At 46.0% G+C, this 12,831-nt stretch overlaps 1 protein-coding gene across 1 annotated transcript in view; it reads left to right on the top strand.

Moving 5' to 3' along the window:
- Nucleotides 1–12,831, top strand: part of SLC1A1 (solute carrier family 1 member 1) — a 77,473-nt gene that overhangs the window by 41,992 nt on the left and 22,650 nt on the right. The window contains exon 3 of the mRNA XM_034647082.1: nucleotides 11,306–11,398. Coding sequence (XP_034502973.1) covers nucleotides 11,306–11,398 — 93 coding nt within the window. The remainder of the gene's footprint in view (nucleotides 1–11,305; nucleotides 11,399–12,831) is intronic.

Raw genomic sequence — 12,831 nt, 5'->3', positions numbered from 1 at the left:
TCGGAGGAAACCCTCCTCACAGCTGCAAAGGGACGGTTTGCCTTGCGGACCCCATCAGGAGACTCACACTAGAATGGGTACTGTTAGTACCTGACGAGTTGGGGCATAGCCACCCAACTCGCAGGACTTGGGAGTCTGTCCAGGTTGGGCTATGATGAGTCTGTGCCAGCTCCTGGGAGCAAGACACTTATTCCGACCCATTCCTGCAGCACTTCGCCCTGGATTTCCTACACATGTCGACCCCTCAGGAAACCACACTGGTGTGCAGCTCAGTCCATTCCAAATCCATATCGAGCCAAGGAAACTCCCTCCTTTCCCTCCACCCCAAGCCCCTGAGTCCCTGAGTTCTACTACTGATTTCACCTCCTGAACAAATCACATACCAAACATAAGACTTTGATAGAAAACACTTGCATTCTGTTTCTTGATGACCTTCCTATTTTGACAAGAGCACTGGTTAGGTATTAGATATACATTTGTGGGGAGTTTCTTCAAAGATAAATATAAGACTCCATACTTCAGTGATTTAAAAAAAAAAATCTTGTTTCAAACTTTAAATGGTTGTCACTTCAGCCTCTATCTACATCAGGATTTCCAAATTTCAGGGGCTTGATCTCAACTCTAAGGCCAAAGGTTTTCCGCTAGTTTTTAACCAAGAAGACAAATCAAGTATTATAGAGGCTTAGATAGAAACAATATCTATTAAACAACAGCCAGATATAGAATACGTGCATAAGTTGGTTTTCTAGCAAGCAGGGGTCTGCAGACTTTCTTTGTAAAGGACCAGATAGCGAATATTTTAGGCTTTTCAAGCCAAATGGTCTCTGTCCAGCTTCCCAACCGGCTGTCACAGGAAAGCAGCCATGAGCAATATGTAAGTGGTGGGCATAGGTGTGTGCCAATAAAGCATTTATTTGCAACAACAGGAGACCAGCCAGCAGCTGGTCAAGATGAAGGACAAGACTAGATTCGAACTCTCAAGATAAGGATAGTTGAGGTGGAATCCTGCGGCAAAATAAGCCAACACAGCAAGCAACTACTACTCCTATCAAGCAATGAAGTGTAAATGCCCCAAGAAGGCACCAGGAATGGAGAAGTCAGTCCAGGTTTTTGGAGACCCCTGCTTGTTCAGTTCAGGCCTTGCAGGTGATGACACACTTGGATTGTATGGGCGGGAGAAGGCTTTTTTTTTTAAGTTGTGTGTTCATTTATTCATAAGCAGCTGTGTACCTGGGTACTATCTGCAAAGAACTGTACCGTGTGCCCCCCTTGAAACAGGGTTCGGTGGAATTCAACATTTGTTAACCCCAACTGTGTGAAAACAGATGAAGAGAAAACCACCTGTGAGAGGTTGAGGTGCCTGCCACTCACCCGTTCGTGGACGCCAGGACCCGTGCTAGTCAGGTCCACGAGGCCCCTCGTGGGCAAGAAGGTAGAAGGGTGGAAGACACATGTATCACCTGGTTGTACGTCTCGCCGTTAGGGAGCTAAGAGCGTTTGATGTCAGCTTCAGCGGGTGGGGGAGTGGGGCAGAGTATGCGTGCTTTTCTGGAAACATTGGTGATTTTTTGGAGTTGCATCTCTAGAAAATTGCCATTTCCATGTGGCCTGTAAACTTAAAACTCCATGCTGGGGAAGGCAAGGTTATAGCCTAAAACCATACAGACCGAGAAGGAACTTGCCTCATTTGCAACGTCTGTGACCACTGGGCTCTGCCTGAAGTGCTTTTTTTTTAGCTTTCCCAAGCCTCATTGGGGAACCGAGAAAATAAGATGAACTAAGCAGCGTTGCACACATGAATTAAACATTTTCCTAAGATAATCGGGAAATTCCTGTTGAGTTAGAAGACAGTTCTTGAAGCCAGAGGACTTATTATATTAATTTGATGTCTACGATGCCTTTTCTGCAAAGAGGGAAGGGGCACCTAATGTATAAAGAGTGGAGCTCCCACAACAAACGTGCCACTTGCCACAGTAATCAAATGAAAAGTGGCAAGAGATAAATATGTCCTGCTTCAGTCTCGTTCTGTGATAGTGAAGCCCCGAGAATCAACCATGAATGAGCTTTAACTTCTGCCCATACTGTGACTGCACTGGCTCCCAGCTCTGTTCGACTATAAGTTAACTTGATTTTGTTTCTTTTAAAAAATGAATGAAAAACCTTGCAGGGACTCTAAGAAACCTCCTATGTGTTGAATGCATGGACCTGGGATACCATTCATTCATTCATTCATTCGTTCATTCATTCCTTCATTCATTCATTCCTTCATTCCATCTTCAATGTCCCAGGCTCTGTGCCAGGCACACATGACATAAAGATAAGTCCTGTTCCAGCAATAAAGTAGTGGTGTGACAAGTGCTTAATGGGAATGAGGAGAGTGGAGGGGACGCTGGGGTGGAGTTTTCAAGAAAAGATCAGAATTAGATGAAGGGGGCAGGGACTCCAGGCAGAAGAGAACAGCAGATGGCACTGCACCTCTCGAGGAGGCCAGTGAGACTTCAAGCAGAACGCTGGAGACACGGGGAAAAGGAGTGGGGATGGAGGGGTGCACATGTGCCTTCATCAAGAGTCTGTGGTCTGTCTAGGCATGGGGAAGCAAGTGACAGTGGTGACCCCCACCTGTGTCGTTCTCTGCAAAGCCTGAACAAGGTGCAGGTGGGGAAGTATTGTTTCGTTTTGTTTTATTAACTTTTTTAATTCAATTAATTAACATATAAAGTATTACTGGTTTCAAAGGTAGAGGTCAGTGATTCATCAGTCTTATATAACATCCAGTGCTCATTCCATCACGTGCCCTCCTTCATGCCTGTCACCCAGTTACCCCATCCCCACACACACCTCCCCTCCAGCAACCCTCAGTTTGTTTCCTATGATTAAGAGTCTCTTCTGGCTTATCTCCCTCTCTGGTTTCGTCTTGTCTTATTTTTTCTTTTCTTCCTCTATGATCCTCTGTTTTCTTTCTTAAATTCCACATATCGGTGAGCTCATAGGTGGGGAAGTATTGTTAAAAAAAAAATTCAGTGAAGCTTGTTAAAGGTGATAAGGCCAACTTTATACCAGACCATCATGATAGGTGTGGGGACCACTGCAGTGGGATTTCGGTGGGGGGGGGGGAATGGGGCTCAACTCTGAATACAGCATCAGCAAGTGAGAATTAATAGCCAAGGAGGAGGGGAATCAGTGGATGGAAAATCACTAAGAGAAACCATCAGGGGAAAGGAGGATTCTGGCTAAACCAACCTAGTAGGATTCTTGCTGAAGGCAGGACAGGGTGGCCAGACATCACCTGGGGGGCAGGGGAGGTTGGAGAGCCTGATTAGGTATGCAGAGCAATCAGATACTGGGTTCTGGTTAAAACACCAACTTAGCAGAGTTCTTACAAAAACTAGATTTTGCAGGAAAATAGAGGGGTTTAGGAGAAGGTTCAGGAGCCTGACAAAGTGTGATCAAACAAAAACCTTTGTCGGTATCAATCACAGAGGGACAGGAGAGTGTAGTGGTAAAGCGTGCGGACCAAGGAGCCAGACCTCCCAGCTTTGAATCCCGGCTCTGCCATTTGCTATCTGTGAAACCTTGACAAGTTACATAACGTGTTCTCAACCGTGAAACAGGAAAATAGTAGTTCTGTATCGTGGAATACCTGATACTGTCAGAAGTTTCTAGAAAGTCCCTGTGTTGGCATCAGAAGCTATAGGGCCAATATTAGAATTGAGCCATACAGATACAAGAACATGCATTCATTCTGGAAAGGAAAACGTTATAAAAAGATTGACTCTTTGTAAGACACTAAATTGTAAAATTCACCAGCATACAAGTGGCTTCTACCCAGAATCCTGAGCTACCGATTTTATAGGATAAGGAGAAGCAAAAAGAGAGCTCAATAATAATTAGATTGTGGGGGGGGGGGCGGAAACCAGAGAAGTTTCACTGAGCTGTTAGCTGTCCTGATGTCAAAGCATTCGTATGGACTTTGAAGAGAATGGCTGATTTCCTCAGATCTCTAAGATGTGTTTAATGCTCTTACTGAACCATAAGCCTCCTGTAAAAGCTCGTGGGGGCTTCTGAAAAGTTGGTCCCAACTACAAATACCACCAAGTTCCACGGTTTTTATTAAAAAAAAAAAAAAAGTTGAAAACAGCTCCCTGAATGGCTGAAGACCAGGAGACCAGCCGGCTGCTTCTTGACATGTGTTTTGAGCATCAAATATAGAGGCTGCAAAGTGACCTTTAGTTGGTTCTGCCCAAGGACCAGTTTGTTTTGTTAACTTCACAGAATAGTCTAAGGTAGTAATATAACCTATTTTCAGCGAGTTCTTTGTATTGATGCCTCTAAGAAAAGTAGATGTCATGGGCAAGACGTGCACAGAAATATATTTTGCATGCTCCTGTCTGCCTCCTCTCCTCCCCTGTCGCATCCCAGGGGTATTAATCAGGCAGCAGAGAAGTCCCTGTGTCCTGGAATAGCAAGGTGAGCTCCTAGCCAGCCTTGTTTTCCCTGGGGAATGGCTTTATTCATTTAATCCAACATTTAATCAAGCAACCCATGAAGTAGTAAGCTGGCTGGGACGCCCTGTCCATCTTCAGAGATGAGGACAGTTCCAAGGACTGTTCAGGATCACACAGATCATAAGAGCAGCACCCGGGACTGGTGCAGAATCTTGAGTTCTGTTCTGGAACATTCTGCTGTCCAGGGACCAGAGACTGAGGGAGGAGGCAGGCGAGCATACATAACAAGGTGACTCATTCAACCGCCCCATGTGAATTGAGCTCCTCCTATGTGCTGGGCGCTAGGTACGCAGTGATGAACACGCAGACCTCTGGGTCTCCTGCCCTCCATGCTGCTGCCTACCGTCTGGTGCAGAAGACAGATGATAAATGCTGAGCCCCTTGATACAACTTGGAAACGTGATATGAGCAGGGTACCAGGTGAGGAAAAACAGGAGCCTGGTTTAGCCTGGTGACTCAGGCAAGAGCCCCAGGAAAAGACCTGAATGTAGATAAGCGGAGAGTAGGAGGAAGCCAGTTGGGCAGAGAAAGGGAGTCCCTGCAAAGTGGGAGGGATCTGGGTCTGCTCCGGGCGAGGGCTGGGAGACGACCAAGTGGGAAGGTGGCGCAGGCTGGGCTGGGGGGGGGGCAGGCAGGCCCCCTCCCGTGGGGTCTGTGCAGCCAGAGTGAGGATTCTCTAGTTTATCATCCGTGCCATTGGCGGTCATACCAGAGTGTGAGACGGCCCGACAGATGTTCTTAAAGGATCTCTTTGGTGCCGGTGTGATGAAGGAATACAGAAGAATTCTGGAGAAAGAGCGAGGAAATGAATGAGCCAATGCTTGCTGAGTGCCTTCCATTTGATCATTTCGTTCAGTAATGAGGCTGTTTACCGGTACAATTAATAACTTCTAGGCACTGTGCTCAGTGTGTCATAGATACTGTTTCTAACCTTTGCTGCAGCTGTGCAAGATGAGGTCACTTGCTTTACTCCTCACGATGACCCTACAGGAGGCAGAGGCATTGAAAACTTGCATTTTTATTGATGGGGAAACTGAGTCTGGGAGGCAAAGGCTGGGATTTGAGTCCATGCTTGTTTTTCTCCATGATGGTGATAGAGTGTCCGGAGTCCTCTGGATAAGAGGGTTTTAACTCCTTGCAACAATGAGTTTCTTGGGTCTTGTGTCCATTCCTAATTGTGAAGCACCATCAAATGCCAGACCAAAAAAAAAAAAAAAAACTTCCAGTAATGGAGTTAATTTTGACACCTTAATGACAAGGTGGAGAGAGACCGTCATGAAAACTTTGTTCTCCAGTGGATGGTAGCTTAATCAGAGAGCTCTCGGGGGAGTCTTTTGCCCTCGGGTGTTTATTTTTAAAACATGCTATTGTTTAGCAACTGCTTCCTTTGTAGTGTTTTTATAAAGAGTTCTACTAGATCATCACTGCTCTGGCTGGGAGCCAGCACCCCCAGCTCATCAGAGCTTCCTCCCAAGGTAGAAAAGCAAGCGTGCTGTCTTAAAATAAAGAGCTAGCAGGTGCCCCTGACTTCCAAGGACAACCTTGGACGGTGTCTCTAGGCCACAGCCCAGCCTCAAAACTGACCCTGGTTTTAAAGGATAATCAGGGGCTCCCTGGAAACTGGACTTGTTAAGGACATGAAAATTCAGTGACACTCGTTGAAGGTGGTAAGGCAGACTTTATTCCGGTCCATCACGATAGACGTGAGGACCGCTGCACTGGGATTTCTTGGTACACCTGGATTTTGCAGGAAGTAGACAGACGGGCCTAGGAGAAGGTTCGGGAGCCTGTGGTCAAGCAAAGAATCTTTGTAAGAATCCTGCTCATCTTTTTCTGCGCAGTTCAGATGCTGTCTGCCACATCACCTCAGCCTGGCGACGCCTCTGGCTCGTACAAAAGCCCACAGGAATGCCCCCCCTCCCCGTGCCAGGGCTTTGCGAAGCAGCCAGTTTTTTAGATGGATGGGAGAGAGCCAGTTTTTTGTTTTGTTTTTTTTTATTTCCAGTCTGTCACAGATCGGTAATCTTTGTAAACTAGAATAAAAATGAATTACGAGGTAAAGATATATATTTAAAAAAAGACATAAAAGATGCTAGCCCTACTTTTTGTGATTATATTGGACATAAAATTGCTGTCCAATTGCTATAAACAGTTTTAAACCCTGACCTCTGGTTTCTTTGCAAACCTGTCACCCCTGCTGTGTAACGTGTTAGTGTGCAGTCTCCTCTCACCTGTCCGTTCCCAGGGGGCAGGTGGCCGCTCCCAGAGGAAATGGGTTCTGGGAGTGGACTGCAGAGAGGGGTGACCAGGCTTTCCCAGGTGTGAGGCATGGCCTGAAATCCAGGATAAAGTACAGTGATGTCCCACCTGTTTGAGATGAAGGTGAGCATGCTGTTTGACCTTTCCCCCCAGTAAGTGATGGGGGCCATATTCTTCACCAGTGTGTCGTGTTGGCTCTATCCATGTGCTACCAAATTCTAGACCAGCCCTGCCTCATGGGACTTCTGGTGGGGGTGGACACGGGTCTCTATTTGTGCTGTCTAATGTCGTAGCCGTGAGCTACATGTGGCTAGGTGTGACTGAGGAAGTGAAGGAGGGGAGCTTTCTCCAGAGTCCAACATCTGGATTAAGGAACCATTCCCATGACATCCACTGAGCCAGATCGCGCGTTCTCAGCAGGACCGATATCACCCCCAAGGCAGCAAAGGCAGGTTCTTTGGGGTAAGGCGGAGAAACGTACTCTTTTTATGGAAAAAGCCCATGTATACGTCTAGTACATACACAGATGTACAGTTTTCTGTAGTATTAAGACTTCATGGGAAAAGTGTCTAAAAGGGTGGGGGAGGGGTGGGGAGAGCACACAATGGGAAAAAAGGTGGGTAGAGAAACATGAAGATCCTGAATCTTTTCTCACAAGAAGGTCTATCATGTATAAAGCGCGTTTTTGTTGGTCACCCTGGGAACTGAACAACACTGCCTTGTACAAGCAGTTTCTCAGAAAACTACCCGCCGAGTTCCAAAGTGCTGATACATGAGTGCATCTTTGACATGGGCTCACGTTGTAAGGAAGGGACTACCTGTAAAAAAAAAAAAAATGCAGTTTTTTCTGTCATGGGGAAAGCATCAAGTACAAAATTCTTAAAGCACCTTATTTAATGCAATTGGGACGCAGAGAAGAATAAGCCTCAGGCCTTGTGGTCAGTGCAGTGATGGACATGTATCCCTGGAGAAGATGATCCATCATCGTGTCCCCCTGGCCCCGTGCTGGCAAGGGGAAGAGGTTGTACTGGATTTCGTTAACTGAGTTAAACTTGAGTTTGTTTGTTCCAATGTTACTGAGCACCCACTAAATGCTGGACACTCTGGAAAGGTCTAGGGATTGTGCTGTCCAGCATGGCAGCCATTATCCACGTGTGAGATTCATGACAATTAAGCAAGATGAAAATTCCCAGTTACACTAGCCACATTTCACCCGTAGCTCGTGGCTACGATGTCAGACAGTACAAATAGAGAGCATTTCCACCATCCCAGAAGTTCTATGGGTCAGCTCTGCTTTAGAGTTTGGTAGCACATGGGTAGAGCCAGGGGCACATAGTGGCTAAGAATTTGGCCTTTGGGGTTGAATCTGAGTTTGGGATTCAGGGGTGAACCCTGAATATTGAGCTTAAAAGAAGTTGACGCACTTAACCTGCAGTCATTGCCCACTACACGGTGTGTATGTCATCATCATTTTTATTGTAGTTATCATCAGCATCCTTGCCTTGATTGGCAGGTGGGGTGTGTAGGGCATCCAGACAGGTGTTTTATCTTCAAATGAAGTTCCATCGTGTTCCTGTTACTTATGGAGGTTTTCAAAGATGAGGCTGTTTTCCTGCATGTGTTCCCAGTCTCTGCAGTGGTCACCACCTCCGTCCTCAGCACCACGTTATAAATCCAAGAGCCTGGACTTGGGGGTAAAATGTGGAGAAGGCGATGGTTGGTTCGAATACATTTCTGATCTATCCAGGAGAACTGGAGGGCTGAAGTAGATTTGAGGAATGGGAAATAAAGCCTTTCCCGAAAGTGACTACAAGACGGTTGCTGCACTCCAGCAGAGAGGAGCTGGCTGTCTGCTTTGGGGGATGTATTTGCTTAAGATATTTCCACCAAGAATCTCATTATTATGAAGTCTTTTATTGCCAGCTGGGTCCTGGAATAGAAGCAGAGGCACCAACCCATGGCCAGATCATTAAGACAAATTAAGACATATTAACATATGCTGGAAACAATTACCTACATAGATTTAATTTGTTTCCCTGCTGGAGGAAAACCCCGAGAGGGCAAAAACACATACCCGAGAACAGCTCTGCAGCTACCCTGTGAGCCTGTCACTTGTCAGCCCCTTAGGGGCTGGAAGCCGCTGAAATTAGACATCTATCCAAGGACAGTAACTCTACCCAAGGAAAATACATCCTCTCTTGTACCAGGATTACGTGTGCTGATGTAGGTTACCTGGAGTTTGTTGAATTGGTGATTTTCTTGTTTTTTTTAATCAGCCATTATTGATATAAATAATTATTTTGATTGTTTGTGAACTCTAAAATAGGATATTAGAGCACATTTTATATTCATATCATATACCTAGCAAACTTATATATTTGCATTATTGTTTGCTCTTTTTTTTTTAAGACTTTATGTATCTGAGAAAGAGGGAGAGAGAGCAAGTGAGAGAGAGCCCAAGCAGGGGGAGCAACAGGGAGAAGGAGAAGCAGGCTCCCTCCTTGACCAGGGAGCCTGACTCGGGGCTTAATCTCAAGACCTGGAGATCATAACCTGAGCTGAAGGCAGACGCTTAACCGACTGAGCCACCCAGCTGCCCCTGTTTGCCCTTTTTTTAAGAGAACAAAGCTAAATAGGAGATAGTTCATTCATTTCTAAGTTGGGACCTCTTGATTTTTTTGTTGTTGCTGTTGTTTCTTGCACAGTTGTTAATTGTCTCACCACGAGAAGACAGTCTTCTCACCACCCCGAAGTGCGTTTTTCCCAGAGAAAGACAATGGACTCTATCATCAGGGTTATTCTGGGACGTGACTGTTGCAATATGCCCCTCATACGGGGATGGCACAGTCTCGCCCCAGGCCTTGGCAGACGGGCCCTTACAGCATCCTGGGGTGGTCGCTAAAGAGGCCAGAATCCCTCTTCTCAGAATGTTAGCTCCCAGCTGGGAGGAATGGCACTTTTACAGTGAGAGATGATTTCTTCTGTCATCATGATGATAGCTTCCTTAGACATTTGTCCCATACATTGACTATGTACCATTATATGTGAGAAGTGTAATCCCCCGGGTCACTTTTAAAAAAACAGACCTTTCATAGTGTCAGGAGGGAATGTACAAGCTACCTGTTCTTGCCAGTCGCCTACAGGTTTATGGCCTTTCCTCGGGGCTGCCCTGCACCTCAGGCTTTGCTCACGGTTACGGGACAACTCACACAGGCCGGAGATTCAAGCTGGGATTTTCTGTGATGACCCTTTGAGTCAACCTGTGGTGCTCATTTTGGAAATTGGCCGGGGAGGGTCTGAACCTTCAAATGACAGTTTGCTGAAAGGTGCCCGTCTTCCAGCATGGACACTGTCCAGTTAGCTGCACCACTGGACTCGCTGTAGAGAAGTATCTTTACCGGAGTGCAAGGGTTTCTAGCAAGAAGGGATGTGTGCCTCCCACGTCTACAACTCTTCTCGGCATTCTGGACAACCCTTCCAGTTCCAGGCGACGTTCGGTCATTTTATAGGCCACCAAAGACCAGCGGAGCCTACAGCTAGCAGTGTGGCCAGAAGTCTCTTAAATTGGAAATTCACAAATTGGAAATCTCTATTTATATCCTACCTCTCAAAAATGGTTATTGTAAGTTGTCTCACAGAGCCATACATGATAAGGTTGTTAACGTAGAAGCGATTTGAAAATCATGAAAAGAAGAAAATGTGCCAGCCAGGATAAATAATGAAATTGCTGTGATTTATTATTGAAGTTGGCTCTGAGACCCTCCAAAGCTCCAGCAATAAGTGGATGATTAAATGCATTATGGCACGGTCACATGACAAGATTATGTAGCTATTAAAATTACCCCAGGGGGGGAATTCATAACAAGAAAATTCTTATAATACAGTATGAATAAGAGAGGATTAAAAACTATAGAATTAGCTCAGCTATGTTTACAAAAAAATTTCAAGAAAAAGTATTGACAGAAAATTCACCAGAATGCCAACTACAGCTGATGAGATTGAGTGATTTTTATTTTCCTTTCAGGTTATTATAATGAACATATATTCCCTTCATAATCATACACGAAAGTTATCTTTTTGGTTGACTCTGAGCTTCCTGACAGAAAAAAGTAGAAGGGGAAACCGTTGTGAGTTTTACAGTGTTCATTATGTGAGGAAGGAACGGTCTCCGTGCTCCAAGATCAACCGTTTCTGGATCCTGAATTCCAGAAGGGGTTTATCCTGAAGGCTGTGGGGTGATGGGATGTACACATCTCAATGAAGTTCTTAGAGCAGATGCGGGAGGGGAGCTGCTCCTGTCTCGTGACTGGGGGCCGCAGGCTGAGGCAGCAGGGTGAGTGGGGCAGGGAGCAGAGTTGAAGAGCTTCCTCTACCCGTCTTATCCAGACGAAATGTGTGAGGTAGGCCTAGCGGGTGCCGAGGACAGCTCTCAGCGCTTTGTTTCACAGCTTGAGGATTGAATGGCCTCCCGTGCTGGAAATGGCTTTTTTAAAAAAACGAAGGTAACTTGACTTCTCCCCTCTCCCCATTCACCCCTGCAGGTGTAGCTGCGCTGGATTCCAGTGTATCCGGGAAAATCGGTCTGCGTGCCATCGTGTATTATTTCTGTACTACTGTCATTGCTGTAATTCTAGGTAAAATCTATTTCTGATTCCTTATTCCACTGTATAATGGTGACTTTTCCTTTAAAAGTAGTTGGGCTTTTTTTAATGCACTTTTTTTTTTTAATTCAAAAAGTAGTTTTGTCAAAGCACCGTGAAGCCTTTGGGCTTAAAGCCTCCCCAGCACCTTTTCTATGAAGAAAATACAAAATTGACTGGAGTTCAGCCATGATGCTGCTTATTCATGTTCCTAGTAAGGGACAGAAAGAGGGTGACAGTCCTGTGCCTTACCAGGTTCACTGAGTAGAAGGAGGTGAAGTCAAGAGCTTATATAATCTGTAAACTGTGTAATTAGCCTATAATAGCGGAGTTGAGTCTAATTGTGAAATATTTCCACAACGATGGCATTTCAGTGCATTTCAGATTTCACGTGGTGCTGAGAGCTCACAGCGTCTTGCCAAGTATAAATTCCACTTGACAAAGGGAGAAGGTTCTAATAAGGGAGGAGAAGGTTCTAATAAGGGAATATCACTGCTCTCGTACCTTTGGCATACTTTTGTGAAGAAAGTGTGGTCCGTCCTTTGTGACCTGACGTTTTAAGAACGATGCCCCGGGTGGGAAGAGAAGCCGGGATGTAGTCAGATGTTGCAGCCAGCGTGACCCTGCTGCTCTGCGTTAACGGATGGTGAGGATGTGGTAAGGTTGGAGCCATATGAGGCAGGGCACCTGGGAGGGCCTGAACCCTGCCTTCAACCAAAGCCACCTCTCCTCATGAGGTTCCTGAGGGAGACATGAAGGGAAAAGCCGGTGTATGTCTCTCTAGCAACCCTGAGAGGGAAGAGGGAACCACACCCACCATGGTCCTTGCCTCGCTCACTAACTCCTCTCACTGGCAAAACTGACCTGCTTAGCATCCTGACGTCCTGCACCCCCCCTGGATTGGCGTTCCCCCTCCAGTCAAGCAGTCTCTGATGCCTTAATCTGTTCTCCAGCCTCCCACCTCTGCTTGGACATCTCAGAGGACAGGAACCCATTACCTCTGGGGCCAAAATGGCACACTCAGATACCCCCCGTTTAGACAGTTCCTTACGGCAAGAGCTCTCTTTCCCTGTAACATGTATTTGTCCTCATTCCATCCCCTCCGAGTCACAGGGAATACTCTTCCTAACCCTGGCCCTTTTTGGATTAGATGACAGCTTTCCAGATGCTTGAAGGCTTGGGGTTTGGAAGGAAGAGGAAGCTTGTTCTGTAGGAGCCTCAGGAAAAATAACCAGTGTCTGTGGGTAGAAGTTACATAAAGACATTGAACGGGTGCCCCAAGCTGGAAAGGGAATCACCCTCACCCCAACCCCTGCCTAGACTGACCTCATAAGCTAAAGAAAAGAAAATAGAAAATTCTCATCAGCGGGTGTTTCCAGAAGCAATTCTGGAATGCAGCCTCTTACATTTAAAAAAAAAAAAAAAAA

The sequence above is a fragment of the Ailuropoda melanoleuca genome, chromosome 17, assembly GCF_002007445.2.
Source record: "Ailuropoda melanoleuca isolate Jingjing chromosome 17, ASM200744v2, whole genome shotgun sequence".
NCBI classification, from domain to species: domain Eukaryota; kingdom Metazoa; phylum Chordata; class Mammalia; order Carnivora; family Ursidae; genus Ailuropoda; species Ailuropoda melanoleuca.
The sequence above is the reverse complement of the archived record's forward strand: the minus strand, read 5'-3'. Positions and strand labels throughout refer to the sequence as shown.